This window comes from Lichenostomus cassidix, chromosome 5 (genome assembly GCF_008360975.1).
Source record: "Lichenostomus cassidix isolate B80296 chromosome 5, HeHo_3.0, whole genome shotgun sequence".
NCBI classification, from domain to species: Eukaryota; Metazoa; Chordata; class Aves; order Passeriformes; family Meliphagidae; genus Lichenostomus; species Lichenostomus cassidix.
In genome coordinates, this window is record NC_139486.1 from 53,757,620 (window position 1) to 53,773,996 (window position 16,377).

The window sequence follows — 16,377 nt, forward strand, 5'->3', positions numbered from 1 at the left end:
GATAAAAATATTTTGTAGAGAAAAGCTGCCAGAAGAGTTGGATGGGATTAAGGAAATGAAAGAAGGAAGAACACAAGAGGGAGGGAAGAAGAAAGGAAAATGTTCAGATATGTGTAGGGAAGTGATATGAGAATTGTAGCAGAAGGGAAGAGAGGAAGGGAATGGGTATCACCAAAGAATGGAGAATTCTGTGCATTTTCATTAATCATAGTAAATGCATATTTCTGTAAGAGTTTTGTTTATGTCCTGTGCTCACTGTGTTGTTACTGTGCTGTAGCCAGAGATGAATAAAGCTGGTGATTTTAACTGGCTGGGTAAAATAGCTGGGGCTGAAGAGAGCAGGAGGGAGCAGTGGCTGCAGTTGTTGGCTAGCTGCTGGCTGTGGCCAGCCTGAGTGAGCACTGCAGCAGTGGCAGTGCGGTGGCTGCCGCAGATGTTTGCTTGGGTTCCATCCCCTCATGCTTGCACAAAAGCACCAACAGCTGAGTGCTGCTGAGGGATAGGGAAGCTTCTCCAGATAAATCAGGGAAACCACACTGGTTGCTGTGTGGAAGTTGTCTTTGGAAGATAAAGGGATTACTGGAATAACTACTGCTGGTTTCTAGGATTAGAGTTGGTGGTAAGTGTGATAGGATGAGTTTGGTGCTACTCAGAGAAGAGAAAAGGAGCCTGAAGGCAGTATTAGGTCACAGACGTGTTGTTTTGCTGGACGTTGAAATCCCTTGGCTAAATTTCAACAGTAATCGGGAGGAGGGTAGAGAAGTTATCTTGTGTCTTGCTGGATTGCTGCCACACCTGCTCTGTGTATCTGAAAGGTGTCTGTTCACAGTTCAGCAGGATACGTGAGGACTTTGCTGAAACATAAGAATGTTTGACAAGTACAGTGGGAGCCCTAGTGAAGGTGAGAAGTTGACAGGGGAAGAGGGAGCAAAGAAAGGGGATATCTCCCTGGAGAGAAGTAAACAGTAGGGTTTTTTAGATTAGCTGATACAATTCTTCTATAAGAAATTCTAAAATACACAGAGTGTATAAAATCTTTTAAATTGTTCTCAAATCCATTATTACAAAGTTTCTCACTACTATTTCACAGCTAGATGCATTTCATCTGTGAGGCAGCAAGCAGCGATGGATTACGCACTACGCTGTGCAAAATACAATAGCAGTATTTTTGTGGTTTGGATTCTGGATCGCTCTTTTTTTCCTTGTGTTTATTATCACACATACCAGGGCTCAAAAGCCAGGTTCAGCTATGATACACCAGTAGAAAATTACATTTTCTATTTTTGTGTGCCAGACAATGTATTTGCAATACATATAATTTTAAAATCTAAGTTAGAATATATGTTCCAGTGCATGAATAGTATTTCTCATTTTTTAAAACCATCATTGTTCTGAATACTCATCAGTTGTTCTGAATATTTGTGTCTGTGTCAAGTATGATTTTTTACTTTATCTGGAGCATTGTCACGAAGCATCTGCCCAAAGCTCAGTCAGATTGGTTTTGATCTGAAATATTTGGTCAAATACTTACTTTTCATAATATATTTTCATTCTTTAACTTTTTTTTCAGTTGATATTTTTCATGAGAATTGTAAGTTCACTCAAAATCCATAGTTTTTCCTTTTACATTACTTTGTAAGTATAATGAGGTTCTACAGAACAGCACTTCTTTCCTGGCATTGCTGTGTAATTTAGCAGAACAAAAAGTTTTCTCAGTATCATTTGCCGCTGTTGAAAAAATATTAGGATATTTATAATTAATAAATACAGACCCAGCTCTGAGAATTATTTTCAAAGCAGGAAACATTAACATTTTGAGTATGTTTTAAAAGAATGTTTGTATTAAAAGGACTTGGTTGTGTTGATGTGGCTTTTGTGCCAAAGATACATGCACTGATAAACATATAAGACTCCCACTGAAAAAGGATTTTTGCAAGGGGAGAGGAAATCTCTTTGTGTGGTAGATATTATATGTTTTCTAAATTGTATACTTGTGCACAGGCCTTTAAAAATGTTTCTAGACGTATAGAACTAATATTTTGCACTCTGCTTTAGTTTTGATGTCCATCAAATTACATACTTAATGTCCCTAGACTAAATCAGTTTTTTATAAAAGGCATTAATGTTGGCGTTTTTAATTAAACTAACTTTCAGCTGGGTAGAAACTTCTAATAAAGTATTCAGCAGAATGTTTAATCATTACATTTCCTTTGGTATCATTATTATGAAAGAACACATAATGGCTGTTGCTACATGTTTGAAGCTATTGCAGTGACAATGGAAATTATTCCTTTTTGATAAATGGATACCTTCTTCCCATTTTATATTGGTTTTGTGGCTTGATTAATGTTTTGTCTTGTGATGACTAAGATTTGTGCTGTCTGATAAATCATATACTATAAAGAAATGCAATATATGCTTGATCTTTGGAAATTAATAAGTAACCCTTTTCTTCTCTCCTGCAATGTGTTTCGCTGCAATGTGCATTCCATTCCTCCTCCTTCTGTCTTAACTATTATCTGCCAGTGCTTGGGTACAGAGATAAATGTCTCACTCATTCAAATTCCAAATCAGCAACTAAGGAAAGAGTCCATCAAGGTACTGTATTCTGTCTGAAAGCCCATTCTTTTCTACCATCTTCATAACTGCTGCAATATCCTAATGCATTCTAAACTCATACTGACAGAGAGCCTTGTTTCTGCATTAACAGAATGGTGGGGCTTTTAGTTCAGTGTTGTGGTTTTGTTATGTTTTGGAGTTTTTTGCCCATTGAATGTATGACACGGTGACAGTGATCTAACATAGGGTGGTATGTAGAAAATCTTCTATGTGAAAATTTTAAATAGCTGAAATTCTGTTCTGGAAAAGAGTATTTAGTATTCCTACTGCTTAAGTAAAATAGCTAAGAAATACTATTATCTAGTCAATTTCTTTCCATAATTAATGTTAATAAACAGGGGAGAACTGATTGCTATCAAATCAGAAAGTCATAGTAATGCAGTGTATGCCAAATAATGAAAGCAAGATACTGCTAACAAAAATAAACTATTAGGCAAAATTACAGTAGAAACATAATCGTGCCTTTTAATCACTGCTGCCCAGTTCTGGTAAACATTTTCATCTGCATGTATTTGTAACCAGTTCTGTTGCTTTTGATGTGCCACAAGTGCTAATGATGGGTGCATTTGTGAAATGGTCCCAGGTGTCCCCATGTATTTTTGTACACTTCATCTTTGGGGACAGCAGTCTGTGTTGGAGCTTGCATTCTTCATACCAAATAAGTGAGAACTTATTTCTCTTAAAAAGAGGAATTAGTGAAACAGTGTTTGCCATGATTTCTGCTTGCCCAAGTCTTTATTATTTCATCTGTAGCAGTTGAGATGTAGAACCAAAGTTTTTACTCAACACACTCCTGTACTAGGTGAGGTGTTTTATAAAAGTGGCTGGCAGTGAAGTGGGAGCTGCTAAGAGCTGTTACTGACTCAGAAGCTCCTTGCCAGCCCTTCTCAGTTGCTCCAGTTCATTTACTCACATCTCAGACTAGCAGCCAGACAGGCAGACAAGCTAAGCTGTACAGACAAGTCCTTGTTGATGGTTATTGCACAGAATTATTTTTTAATAGAAACCTAATCTTGCTTCTAAAAAATAGAATAAAATTATTTTGCTGGTTGAGTTATCTCAGTGGAATTTACTGTTATCTGCATATTTTTTTCTTCTATGGAAGAAATGTTAACTATGCACATTATTGGATTTTCCTGAAGAAGGGTGGGTGTTGGTCCTGTAGTATCTAAATTTCTACTACTATGAGGTATTTCTGGTGCCTCTTTTGGATATCTGCTTTACAGATTTATGGACAAGAGTCTCTTCTGATAACCTGATTTACTGCATATTGGGATAAAGAATTTCACACTGCCATTGGATGCCAAATTTAGTGTCCTTGAAGGGATTTGATTTTCAAGTAGTGTTATTCATACTCTGAAAATCCAATACCTTTCACATGCCTCACACTGGACACACAAAAACAGTCTCATGAAATCCTGGCTATTAATTGAGGTACAAGAAACAGACAAATATTTACTACCTCTCTTTTCTTCTAGCACTAAACAGGCCTTGGCAATCTGGTTTATCACTGCTTTATCTTATGTTGAAATCACAAAAGCTTACTCAAGTGTGCTGAGATTAGAGTATGTCTGTGTGCTGTAGGAATTTCCTCCTCTGGCAATGCCAGCAAAGCTGTAGCAGCATGGTGTACAATATGCAAACTCCAAGTGCTTTTGGGATGTTGGTGTGATGCATTCAAAAATTGCTGCTTCCAGGTGCAATGCGTGGCTCCACATCACACTGCAGTATTCCAAGCTCGTGTTGTTGCTAGCTTTGGGATTTCTGTACTTTTCTGATTTCTGTCCCTCTAGAAATTTCATTTCCGTGCACTTGCATGGACATTACTATTTGCAGGTTGTGATTTATCCCCGTGTTACTGATATCATAGCAATTGTTTACTGTAGAAAGCCCTGTGCAGAACTAGATGAGTGTCTTAGGTTAAACAACAATGCAGCAGGATGGTTTTGACAATTTTTGTTGCCAAACTATTTCTTTCCAGTACATGCTGTTAATTATGTCCTGTGAGGGATGCATGTGACATATTTAAGCATATGACTTTGTAATTATGGTCTCCAGTGCCTCACACAAAGAGGTTTTTAAATATTCTTCATCCTTGTGAAGGTGTATGGGCGAGTCTTCGTTCAAGCAACCGATTTATCAACACTCAGACTCCATTCATTGATGTTGGTGCAAGACTTGCAGGGAAAGATAACACCCCTCCCTACAGCAGCAGCTCTTTTCTGCAAAGTCAGCTTTTGAGAAGACAAGCAGCCCTCTATATATTTGGAGAAAAATCTCAGTTACGGGTAATGGCAATGTTTTTTTTTCCCTGTTTAACATAGTTTTTATTTGGTTAAGTTTAATTATTCTCATGTTGTTACAAGCCGTAAATAATATTCAAGATAAACTGGATGGATAAGTCTCCTAAAGGTGTAAAGTCTTACGAGAATTATTTCCATATGCAGACTAGCAATATTGTATAACGAAGTGGGGGGCTGGGGTGGTGAAAATCAAGTTCCATTGTTATATAATACAACATAGTTAACAAATTTAAATACACTAAATTATCTTGAAGACTAGTTAAAGATTAGGCTCAGACTCACATAAGTTCTGTGCACAGAGCTCAATTTGTCACTTTTGGTCAAGTGCTGATGTGTAGTTGAGCTGAGAGATACAAATGGGCAGCAGATGACTAAGAGAGGAGTTGAACTCTGTATTTGCAAGTTCTTGCTTTCAGAGCCACACTTTAGACACCTAAATACACACAACTGTCCTCTGACCCTGCTGGCTGCTCATCTCATGTTCAGCTGAGTCCTCAGCTCAGTGGTTTCTATTTGGGGAAACATGAAATGGGCTGATTTGATAATTTAAAGTGCAATTTATTTTCCTGATGTGTTGAAATACGTTATGAAGGAAATGGAATGTTGTTAGTCAGGGAAGCAATTATCAGAGAAGAAAACCTTCATTACTGTGGGCAGCACTAAACCCATGTGAAGCCAAATTGATGAAAATTAAGGCCAACCCAGAACTCTGAGCATCCTGATTTGATTGCATGAAGAGGACCGTGATGTCTACAGTTTTGTACATATATTTTGATAGATTTTAATGTTTTAGATGTAGTTGTTTGAGAAACAGGTATCCACTAATTCTTAGTTGTTTTATTTGTTGTCTGAAAATGTTTTCAGATTTGTTTTTAATCTTTTCATTCCAAGATTTAAAAATCAGTTGTTTTCTACTTTCTTATTCAAAATGTGAACACCCGTAAAATGGTATGTATTTTTTGAAATACAAAAGGTGCAGAAACCATTTTTGGTAGTAGGAAAATACATCACTATTCATCTTTTTCTGAAATTATGTTCTATCAGGAGGTGGAGGAGTCATGCTGTACCAGAATAGTGCATCAATTACATAGAATTAAATTGCTATAATCCAATAATAATGACTATTTCTATTTGTTTAATTTCTCAATGAATGATAAGTGAAGACTTCAACCATGCATCTAAAGTTTTGTAGCAGAAACTACTGCTCTGTTCTGCTAAATATCATGTCACATTGATGAAGAAAACAGAAATATGCAACATTTTAAAGAAATGGTGCTACTTTCCTCAATTGCTTTTGTCATGCATTATTACAACTTACCATTGTTGAATTATTGAATTTATTTTTGTACCATGCAAAAATATAAACAGAATTAAACTCAGGCTTTCACTTTCCTACATTTTCACTTGGCATCCTATGAAGGAGCTTAATGAAGATTATTTGCAGGCCAAGTTTAATTCAATGAAAGCAATTTCTGAAGAAAACTCAAAAAGTTTGGCATGAACATCTTCAGTGATGCTTCATACACAAGAATTGTTTTTCCTACTAATGTTCTCCATATTATCCTTTCCATCATAATCTGCTGGGTTTTGGTGGGGTTTTTTTCAGTCAGCTAACTTGTTCTCTTAATTCAGCCCTCCTCTCTTATTGCTCCTTTGCTAAATGCAGTAAGTTAAATAAAACATGAGGAATTCTGCTAGGAAAACCATCCAGCTACTACTCTGTGCTGAACTAGGTACTACAGACAAAAAACTCTCTCAATGTACACTTAGATGACTCAGCTGGTTTGCAGTTATGAGGCTTCTTTTGGGCCCGGTAGTTACCTTTTTCTGCTTTATTGAGCTCTCAAAATCAGTACTGCACTGTTGGTATGTCATCCATGCAGTTATTTTAATTTTTATTCACTGTTGATTTGCTTTAAAAATGTTAAAGGAAGCACATTAGGTCATGTATAAAGAACTGAACAGATTGACACTTGACTTTGTTTTTTCACCACTATAACTGCTGGAATTATTATTATTATTATTATTATTATTATTGAAAATATGACTGCTGTGCAGTACATTCTGCTGTTTCGGTTATAGTTAGGTGCTTTATTATGGTACATTTTGCAAGGATTTTTATTATATTTTTTATTATCCTGGGCAGGTGTTTAGCTACACAGATTTTTCATGAGGAATTAATTATTTAGCAATAAAGCAGGCAAGACTTTGGGATTTAAGGAGACTGTCAGTGAAAAATATGCTTCCCTTTTAAATTACATCTGCTGTTGTCCTTTTCATACAGGGGTTCAAACTTGATTTTGCTTTGAATTGTGAATTTGTTCCTGTTGAATTCAGTGACATCCGACAGACAAAGGCAAGCTTTAAAAAGCTGATGAGAGCTTGTGTTCCCAGCACCATTCCTACCGATTCTGAGGCAACATTCCTTAAAGCACTTGGGGAGTCAGAGTGGTTCCCACAGGTAATTTATCTGACAGGTACTTCTGATAATCTATATGCAGTGCTGCTCACACAAAATAAATTCCAACCTCTTCTGACAGAGAGCTATTGTGTTCTAACCAGCTGTTCTTTGCCCATTGTAAGCACTTTGCTTGCTATCAATTCTGGTGTTACGTAAGCATTATTATTTTAATACACTCATAAGATTTACAAATATAGGAGGCATTTTTATAACAAAATTTATGTTTATAACATGGAACACACGCACACACAAGTAGAGGTGACTGGGTTTTCTATCTATATAAAATTATGGTCTTTGTTTTTAATGGTTTATTTTATATTTTTTTAATAATCAGGAAAAAATTGTGTAGCAATAAATGAGCTTTTTGGTTTAAGAACCAATATTTGACTCTTCCTTTATGTTACCACCCTAAATTTTGATATGTACAAGTTAACAAATAAGGAAATATCTGTTGTGGGATGTGGGGAAGTTCTTGTGGGGAAGAGAGGATTCTATGTGTGTTAAGCTGTTCTTTCTGAATCTGTGCTTTTATTTTGCTATCCCCTATTTCTTTACATAACTATTAACCAAACAAAGGCAAGACTGGAGCAAACTTTGCAAGATTCAGATTAAGAAGGATGTGGGAAAAGCAGCTCTTTGTAAATCTAAAACCACTTTAATTATAGTGAATGTTGTTTTTAACAGCTGCTTGTTATGCTTGGAATCCACTGCTGAATATACTTTTCTCAAATGCAATTAATCATAGAAAACAGAATGGAAATTTATGCCGATTTCTTAAGGAGGAAATACTTATGAGTAGCATGTCAGTTATTATACATCAGAAAATGCACTCCTGGTTGAAATGTGCTGCAAGGAGTGGCTTAACTTCTTCCCTGAGGTGAGAGCAGGAGCTGGTCATGGCTGGGTCTGGCCACCAAGGTTTGCAGGAAGGGGACAAGTGGGGAGAGCATGAAAAAGACTTGACTTCCTCATCATGTGGACATTTTCAATAACAGAGTGGTTGAGTAAGTTGTTAAGTGTAGATAAATGAATTGAATTTCATTTCATCATTGAATTGATGAAACAAACATGTCCCTATAGCAGCACAGGAATCAAGGAGAGATAACACTGGAGTTACTCCTTTTTGGCACATTTGAGAGGTTCATTCTTTGCTTTGAGCATATCACTCTGCTCAGGACCAGGACATAATGTGACACACTAGCTTTGTTCCATTTAAATCACATTTCTGTGTTTTAAATCATGTCATATGCAACTTATGTGATAAAGTTAATTTATGACTGATAAAGTTAATTTATGACTGATTTGGCACATTTTCTACTATTCCCATGAAAGAGCATAGATCTGTCATCTCAGAAATGTTTTTGTTGTATTATGCTTTCCTCTTCTGGGCAATAGAAGTTTAACATTGCTGCTTTTAACACTATATGGACTAACTATCTCTTTAGAAGAGTGGCTATGTGAAGGCTCAGAGGAGTCAAGGTTTTTCTATCACAATTTCCATAACAATATTAATTCGTTTTTGTAAGAGGAAAAAAGCAGACTGCCCTGAATAAGGATGAATTTTCTAGGGTTTAACTGTTTGGTTGATCTTTTTTCCTCTTATTCTCTTCAATATAATTTTCTTCTCACTTTCCTGTGCCTTCTGTACTTTCTGAACTTACTTTTCTCCTTGTATAAATGATCATAGATGATTCTTGCCATCTTTTATTTGTTTTCCTATACTATTTTCTTCCTTCTTCCAGGCTTTCATCTTTCCTATTGCTTCTATTGGTTGGATTATATTCAGTGCTCCACAAAGAACAGTTTCACTCTGCTGTAAAACACTGAATTGCTAATGTGTTACCTATTATGTTGTTTACCAAGCGTGCTGTCAATAGTATACAAAAATGGTAAAATCATGCTACAGATTTTTCTTTTTAGTAGTAATAATGTGAAGTCTCATAGATAAAATTGCTCAGATGCACCTGAACTTCTTTAACCTGCTTATTTTAGCATCACTGTGTAATGAGTATTAAAGTGAAAATAATTAAGGCATCTTCTTTTCATGTTTTAGCCTGTCTGCCCAGCTGTCTAAACTATTTCTGGGATTGTTTATACATTTGTGGTTTGATTATTCATGTTATTGTTGTTATTATTGTTCAATTCATTAATTTCCAACTTCCATGAGGCTGGATATTAGTAACATTATCTTGTAAATATGTTACGTGGGTTCTCCCATCAAAGTACTTAGTGACTTTATGGGACCTTAATATTTCACAGGTAATTATTTTAGTGTTAAGCCCAGGATGGAATTTCTCTCCTGTAAATCTGTCAGCTGTGTTGTTCCCATTCTCCTTTTTATGACAGCTATTTTATTACAGTGCTCATTGGCTTTAATACTTTAAGTTCCTATCTTCAAAACTTCCCTTAGTTTTATTGTAGTTCAGATGGAAATCCTTAGACTGTTACATTTTATTGTTGGCTAATCAATTGCATCAATGTATTTCTCTGTGTTATTTGTAGATCCAGGAATGCATTTTTAAATATTAAACATTAAAAGATTCTATTTATTGATATTATCTGAAGATTTATCTAGAGTGTGTTACTCATTCATAGTACTTTCTAGCTTCACAGGATAATGCAACTGGGTGTGATCATCTCTGAGCTCCTGGAAAATGGTTCTTCTGTCATGGTTTGTTTGGAAGATGGCTGGGATATTACTGCACAGGTAAGCTGCTATAAAAACCTTGAAATAGCGAAATAGTAAGAAAAAACACCAGGCTGTACTTTTTTACACAAGTGGTAGATAATTTGGTATAACATGAATAAATGTGTGTTGTGGCAGCAGAGAAGAAACCAGAATGCATGAATCCTTGCATTCATTTGCAATTTACATCATGAAATAGTTCCTTAAAATGAATTTGTTCCAAAGGTCCTGATGGTCTTAACAGTTCTAAGGCTTAGATATAAGACCTGCATTCCTGCACCTGACTATGTGTAAGAATGAAAGCTAAAAGTTGCCACAACTATTTATTTCTCTTTTTAAATATAGTACATTTTAAACACAGGAGGAATTTGTTCTCCTCCATTCACTTTCCATAAGTGGTGTTAGGAGACCACCCAGGGAGAAACCGAAATTTGTGCCAAAGTGCCTGTAACACCTGCTGCAAGGACAGCTCTCCACCATCTATAAATTAGGTGACTCAAGATCTGCTGCCTCATTTGATAGATGCATTGTGTCCATGCTGTTGCTTCATAATTCAGAAGACAAACACAGACTTCCATAATTCTAGTAAATAAAAACTTTATGTGCAGCCAGCATCCTAATACCAGGTAAACAAACACATAAAAGAATGTTGCTGTAATTATTGGAATCATTGCCAAACAATGAAGACTAGAGAGGGGAGATACATAGCTGGAAGTGGAAGAAGCCTGTGCTGCATTTTAAAGTCTCCTGAGATGCTGTGTGTAAAAATAGACTGCAAAAATTCTGAAGTCATCCTCAGGACTAATTCTTGAATGCTTTCTTTGCTGAGGTAGCAGATACTATCTTTTAAATGTTTATTATAACAGTGGTTTTATTTCAAACATAATTTAAATGTAGTAAGCATTGTAATCACCTCCAAGTCTGTAGCTGCTTACATTTTACTTCCACAGATACCATAAAGTCTCAATGTAATTGAAGGTTTTTCATGTGAAATATTATTTTATTTGTTTTGTAAAAGTAATTAATGTATTTGATAAAATCATTGTCATTGAGTTTATAAGAAAATTTTTGTTTTCTTGAACAATAAATAGATTATTGAATGCTTATATTCAGTTCCTAAAGGTTTCTCCTAACTTCTGTCACTCATAACACAAAATATCCTGTCTTGTGATCTAGGTGGTGTCTCTGGTGCAGTTACTCAGTGATCCCTTCTACAGGACACTTGAAGGCTTCCGAATGCTGGTGGAGAAAGAATGGCTCTCTTTTGGTCATAAATTCAGTCAACGTAGTAATCTGACTCTCAACTGTCAGGGTAGTGGATTTGCTCCTGTTTTCTTACAGTTCTTAGACTGTGTGCACCAGGTAAGTCAATCTCTTCTACAAGAAGGCTTCATAAAAAGTGTGTATCTGCCAATATTTCAGATGTAACAGATACAGATTTGAGAGAAGACTAGTAGCATCATTCGCTAGGTTTTATTACAGGGAATGGATTTCACCTCAGAAGAGCTGGAATGTTTGTCTAGAGGAGACTGACTTGAAGCAGACTCAGAGGGGTGGTTGGTAGTACAGATCTGTTAAGGTCATTTATTGTAGAGTTTTGTGTTGTGTAGGAAGAAATTAGGTTAAGAAGATTATGCTCATTTCAAGTTAATTCTGAAGTTCATCCTTTTCTTCATCTCAAACCACTAAATGTAAATTTTTAGCTGAGTTTCTGTGTATGCAAACACAAGAGGGGTGTTTGCATAGTTCCTCTTGTACATGTGTATTTTTTTCCCAGTTCTCTCCTTTTTCTCACTGAAAAAGCTGAAAGTTTCCTTGACATTATTCACCTGTGTTAAAATGTATGGGTGACTGTGTATCACAGAAGATAACTGTTAAAGAACCAGCCTTTTTACTGGGAGCACACATCCATAGTGAATACTTGCATGAAGTAGACCCTGAAAGAGAAGTCTGTGAGTAGCCTTAGTCTGCTACCTGAAGAAAACTTCACAGATTAAATAACTTGCTAAACCAATAGAAAGCAATCTTCAAGTATATCTGTGTTAGACTGATAATGAATGAGCTTATAACAAGATGAGTGAAAACTTGCTGAAAAATGTTACAGAAAAAATCTCCAACTTTCTTTGTGTCCCAGTGTTCAACACCAACAGCCGTCATTGCTGTCTCAGAAGTTCATAAATCATATCTTTGGAATTTGCATTGATTCCTACAGCATTGCCCTTAAGAAAACCTCAGAAATCACATCTTCTGTTTTGTCAATCTGTTTCCCAGTTGTTGTGGTCCTCAGATTTGGTTTTATTGGAAAAGCAGAGATTTCCCTAAAAAGAATCAGTACTGCATTTTTCATTCAAATAAGTTAATCTGCCCAAATGTCACACTACTTTTTACAATAGGATTAGGGTTATTGCTCCTTTTCCTGAAGTAGAAAAAAACATATTCTTGGTTGCAATGGCTACAACAGGACGAAATTGCCATGTGCTCTATTACTGAAACCCATCTGCCTGGTGGTTCATTCAATTCTGGATGTAATTTGTTTGTCTTGGTCATGGTGCTGTATTCTCTCCGCTGTCAGGTGTCTTTTCTAAGCTGAAATTGGCTGATTGGATGATACCATCCATTAGTAGAATGTAGTAAACCTACATTTCACTTTAAGCAATAGTGTAATTTTGAAATTAATCCTTCCAGCATCCCTGCTTTCTGTTTTTTGATGCTGGTCTGGTGCATGTGTACTAGATTTTTTGGGGAAGAATTTAAACTTGCACCAATTATTTTTCACATAGCTCAAAACCGTCAGTGTAGAGTGGAGTCAACTCAACTGGACTAAATGTAGTCCAGATAAAACCAAAAATGTGTAGTGTGACTGCAAGGACTTCAGCACCAGCTGCTTCGGTCTGTTTGTCTAGGTTGCTTCTGATTATTTGCTAATGTAGACGTAGCCTACATCCTCTTTCTGACCCTGGAAATATTTTGGTACAGTTTTACTGTAATAAATCTTAGAAAGTTGTCATTAAGAAAGGCAAGGAAATTATCCATGTGGTATTTCTTCCTCAAGTGATTCAGAGATGACACAGATTTTGGAAAACAAGTGGGTTATGCAGAAGAAAATTAAAAATTAAATTCAAGGATGTGGGTTTAGTGACATGAAATAGAATGGACTATGTTTTCTTCACGGTAGAATTATTGGTTTTTCTTTGAATAAAGTTTAACACAACCTGCAGTTCTAAGAACGTGGAATAGTGGATTATAATCATCCCACCTTTGAAAGTTAGGATGAAATGCAAAGTGGGATAAATCCCTGCTGTTAAGAACTGTCAGGTATGATTCTGCCTCAGGCTGCACACATATGAACATGCCGGGGGGTACAAGAACTTTGTAATTCACCTCATGTTGCAGCTTTGGTGCATTGTCACTCAGCAGGTATCTGACTCTCTCTTTCCAAGGAAGTATAAATAAACGGGTTATTAACATTCATTTTCCAGAGAAAATTTTGTATTTTCTGCTTTGTGGGTTTGAGCTGTGTGCACATGCCCTGGCTGCAGCTGTGTCAGCAGCACAAGTACCTCCTGCAGCCCACCTGGAGCTATTCCCTGCTGCTCTGGTGGGGATACCTCCCTTCCAGTCTCTTGGCTGAGGGGTTTTTGGGAGCCTGCCTGCTTTTCCCAGCCAAAATGTTGGAAAAGATTTGGTAGCAAAGACCAGTAGAAGCAGTTCAGCTTGTCAATCTGAAGGAGACAGTAACTTCTTACGAGGAAAGATAGGGCTGTGTAGGGGTTACAGTCTTTTTACCCAGTGTTATCTTCACCCAAGACAGGGCATGGGAAGCATAATCAGTGTAATATAGATAATATAGACTTGTGTGTTTTTTTGAAAAAAGTCTGTAAGCTAAATGACCTGCAGTCCCATTAAGAATGCAATTCTGAGTACCTTTTCTAAACTAGTTAGGTATATCTTCCAACTTGTGATGATGGCATAGTATTGAGTTACCAAATTCTAACAGTGTGGTTGTAAATTGTAGGGAAATTGCTTTTGAAGTCAATTTATTGGTTGAAATTTCATATGAATTTACCATAAAAAAAAAGTTTTATCAACACCTGTAGTTGAAAATTTTTGTTGTTTTGTTAGTTTCTGTAAAAAATTTTACACAACTACAGAATCCAATTAGATTGCAACTTGACCCTGAAGTGTAATATATTATCATCAGTTTTTAAAGATTGCCCATTAACTGGAAGCAAACATTTGGTCCTTTCAGAGTATTTTAAACCTTTAGTCTCCATATACCAGGTGCAGTGAGAAAGTTACTGCAGAGACAGTACATGCATTAAATGTCATGGGTTAAACTAAAGATACAGAGAAAACAAATGAAGCAGTGAATCCTAAATTAGAACTGCATCATCTTATAAAAAGTCATTGTTTATGCCAATATCTCCAGGTGTCAGCTGAATTATTAATGCAAAATCAGTCTTTCACAATAGCAGCATCTGGCACATACTTCCTCTGCTTCTATGGAGACGGAGTTTATGCAAGTGATGTCAGTGAGGAAGCTTTTCTTATTTTTCTTCTGAATCTCTTTGGTAATTTATTAAATATAATTAAAACAGGATGATTTTCTAGAGCTGCCTTCCTTTAAGCTCAATGAGGAGCTCTGTTACAGCACCCTGTGTAAGAGGAGGTGAGTGTGCTATTCCCGTGGGGGATGTGTTCAGTTATTCCAGGGTTTGCAGGAGTAGCCTCATAGCAATTCCCAGCACAGGACATTTGGAGTACTATATTTATCATTTATTCTAAGGAAAAATTGATATGTAATGCAATTTAAAAACCAAAATGTATTGGAAAACTGAGGAAGGCTGATAGATCTAGAATGTTATTAAATACATTTAGGAGATATTTCAGTGGGAACATGGTAATTTTAAAAAGAACTCTAAAATGCAGAGTTTCTCTAACCATAATATTACAAACACATAGAGGTTTAATCAGGTTTTAAATGTTCATATATTATGGAGATTAAGACAACAAAAATTACTACTTTGTTTACCTCTATGAAAGAAATGCTTTATTGCTGTTTTGTCTTTAGAATTATGATAACTCCTAATTAATATAATATAATATTTCTGCATCCAGAAATCTCAGAAATGGACTCACCGACAGCATTTCAGTCCATGACAGGATTTTATCAGCAGCTTGTTCTTTTAACTTTTATATGTATTAAAATAATTATTGGACCACAAGTTAAGACTCTGTATATAAGTCATGAGAAATTGCAGAATGTTGCCTTTCCTTCTCACAGTATATTAAAAAAAAACTTCTCCTAACAAAAGGAGGAAGTATGTACTAAAGAAGGTATGACAAAAAGAAATCCTTTTTTATAAAGAGAACTAAAAATTTAATTTTTCTGTGCAATTGAAGTCTTGAATTTATTACAGAAAAAAATTTACATAGCTTTATTCTTACAAATCACTGCAGGAATGTTGTATTTGTATCAGGGGAAAAGTGGGGATTAAAAAGTATTTTAGCATTTTAAATGCCCAGCCCCAAGCTAATATTGAGATATGATAACCACAAATTCTCTGACTGAAATGTTGTGTGGGTGTTTGTAGGTCCTGTCAAGGGATTTTCCTGTCACTGTTGTATGTTCTGTAGAAAACCTTTCCTTGCTAAACACTTTTTTCCCCCTTTATTTAGCTGGTGTATGTGGAAATCTAAATGCTAGGAGCTTCAAGTAGTCTTAGCAGCAGTTCCTATCAGTGCTGATAAAAACCCCATTGAGTAACTGATAAGAAAGAAAGTGATAAGAGATTAGAGAGAAAATATGGAACAGGAAAATGAGTGTTGGGAATGCAAAATACAAGGCAAGGAAGATTGCAGAACTAAAGGTATATTACAGGTTTGATGTGAAGCTAGACAAAGCATAGTGGGACATATTTCAAATGTGAAATTCAATCAGCAATTTCTTGTTCAATTGCAAGCTGTACTTTCCACTGTAATTAGGAATTTTCAGTTAATTTGCATGTTTATTCTGAAGGTGAAGATTGTGAGTCATAAACTTAGTTGAAGGGTAAATTTTAAATTAACACATGAAATTTCTCCAAGCACTATCTCATCAAGATTTTTAGAATCTTTCATTTCATATGGTTATCAGGTATAAATACCAATAACTAGTGCTAAAAGTTTTTGCCATGAATAATAAAATTCATGCTTAAAATCTTACACCAAGCTCTTTGTGATAATGTTAAAGAGAAGCAGCTGTGAAGAACCAGCCATTTCACAGTGCTGTACTCTGATAATCCGTATCGTTTTCTTAAATAAATATC

At 35.8% G+C, this 16,377-nt stretch overlaps 1 protein-coding gene across 5 annotated transcripts in view; it reads left to right on the forward strand.

Moving 5' to 3' along the window:
* The window catches only part of SBF2 (SET binding factor 2), a 228,137-nt gene that overhangs the window by 198,865 nt on the left and 12,895 nt on the right, over nucleotides 1-16,377 (forward strand). For 3 of the 5 annotated variants that reach the window (XM_085063120.1, XM_085063121.1, XM_085063123.1), the window contains 5 exons: nucleotides 2,527-2,598; nucleotides 4,723-4,907; nucleotides 7,207-7,383; nucleotides 9,989-10,090; nucleotides 11,246-11,431. In XM_085063120.1, the coding sequence (XP_084919246.1) occupies nucleotides 2,527-2,598; nucleotides 4,723-4,907; nucleotides 7,207-7,383; nucleotides 9,989-10,090; nucleotides 11,246-11,431 (722 nt within the window). The remainder of the gene's footprint in view (nucleotides 1-2,526; nucleotides 2,599-4,722; nucleotides 4,908-7,206; nucleotides 7,384-9,988; nucleotides 10,091-11,245; nucleotides 11,432-16,377) is intronic. The other 2 variants (XM_085063122.1, XM_085063124.1) reach the window with 1 other exon arrangement.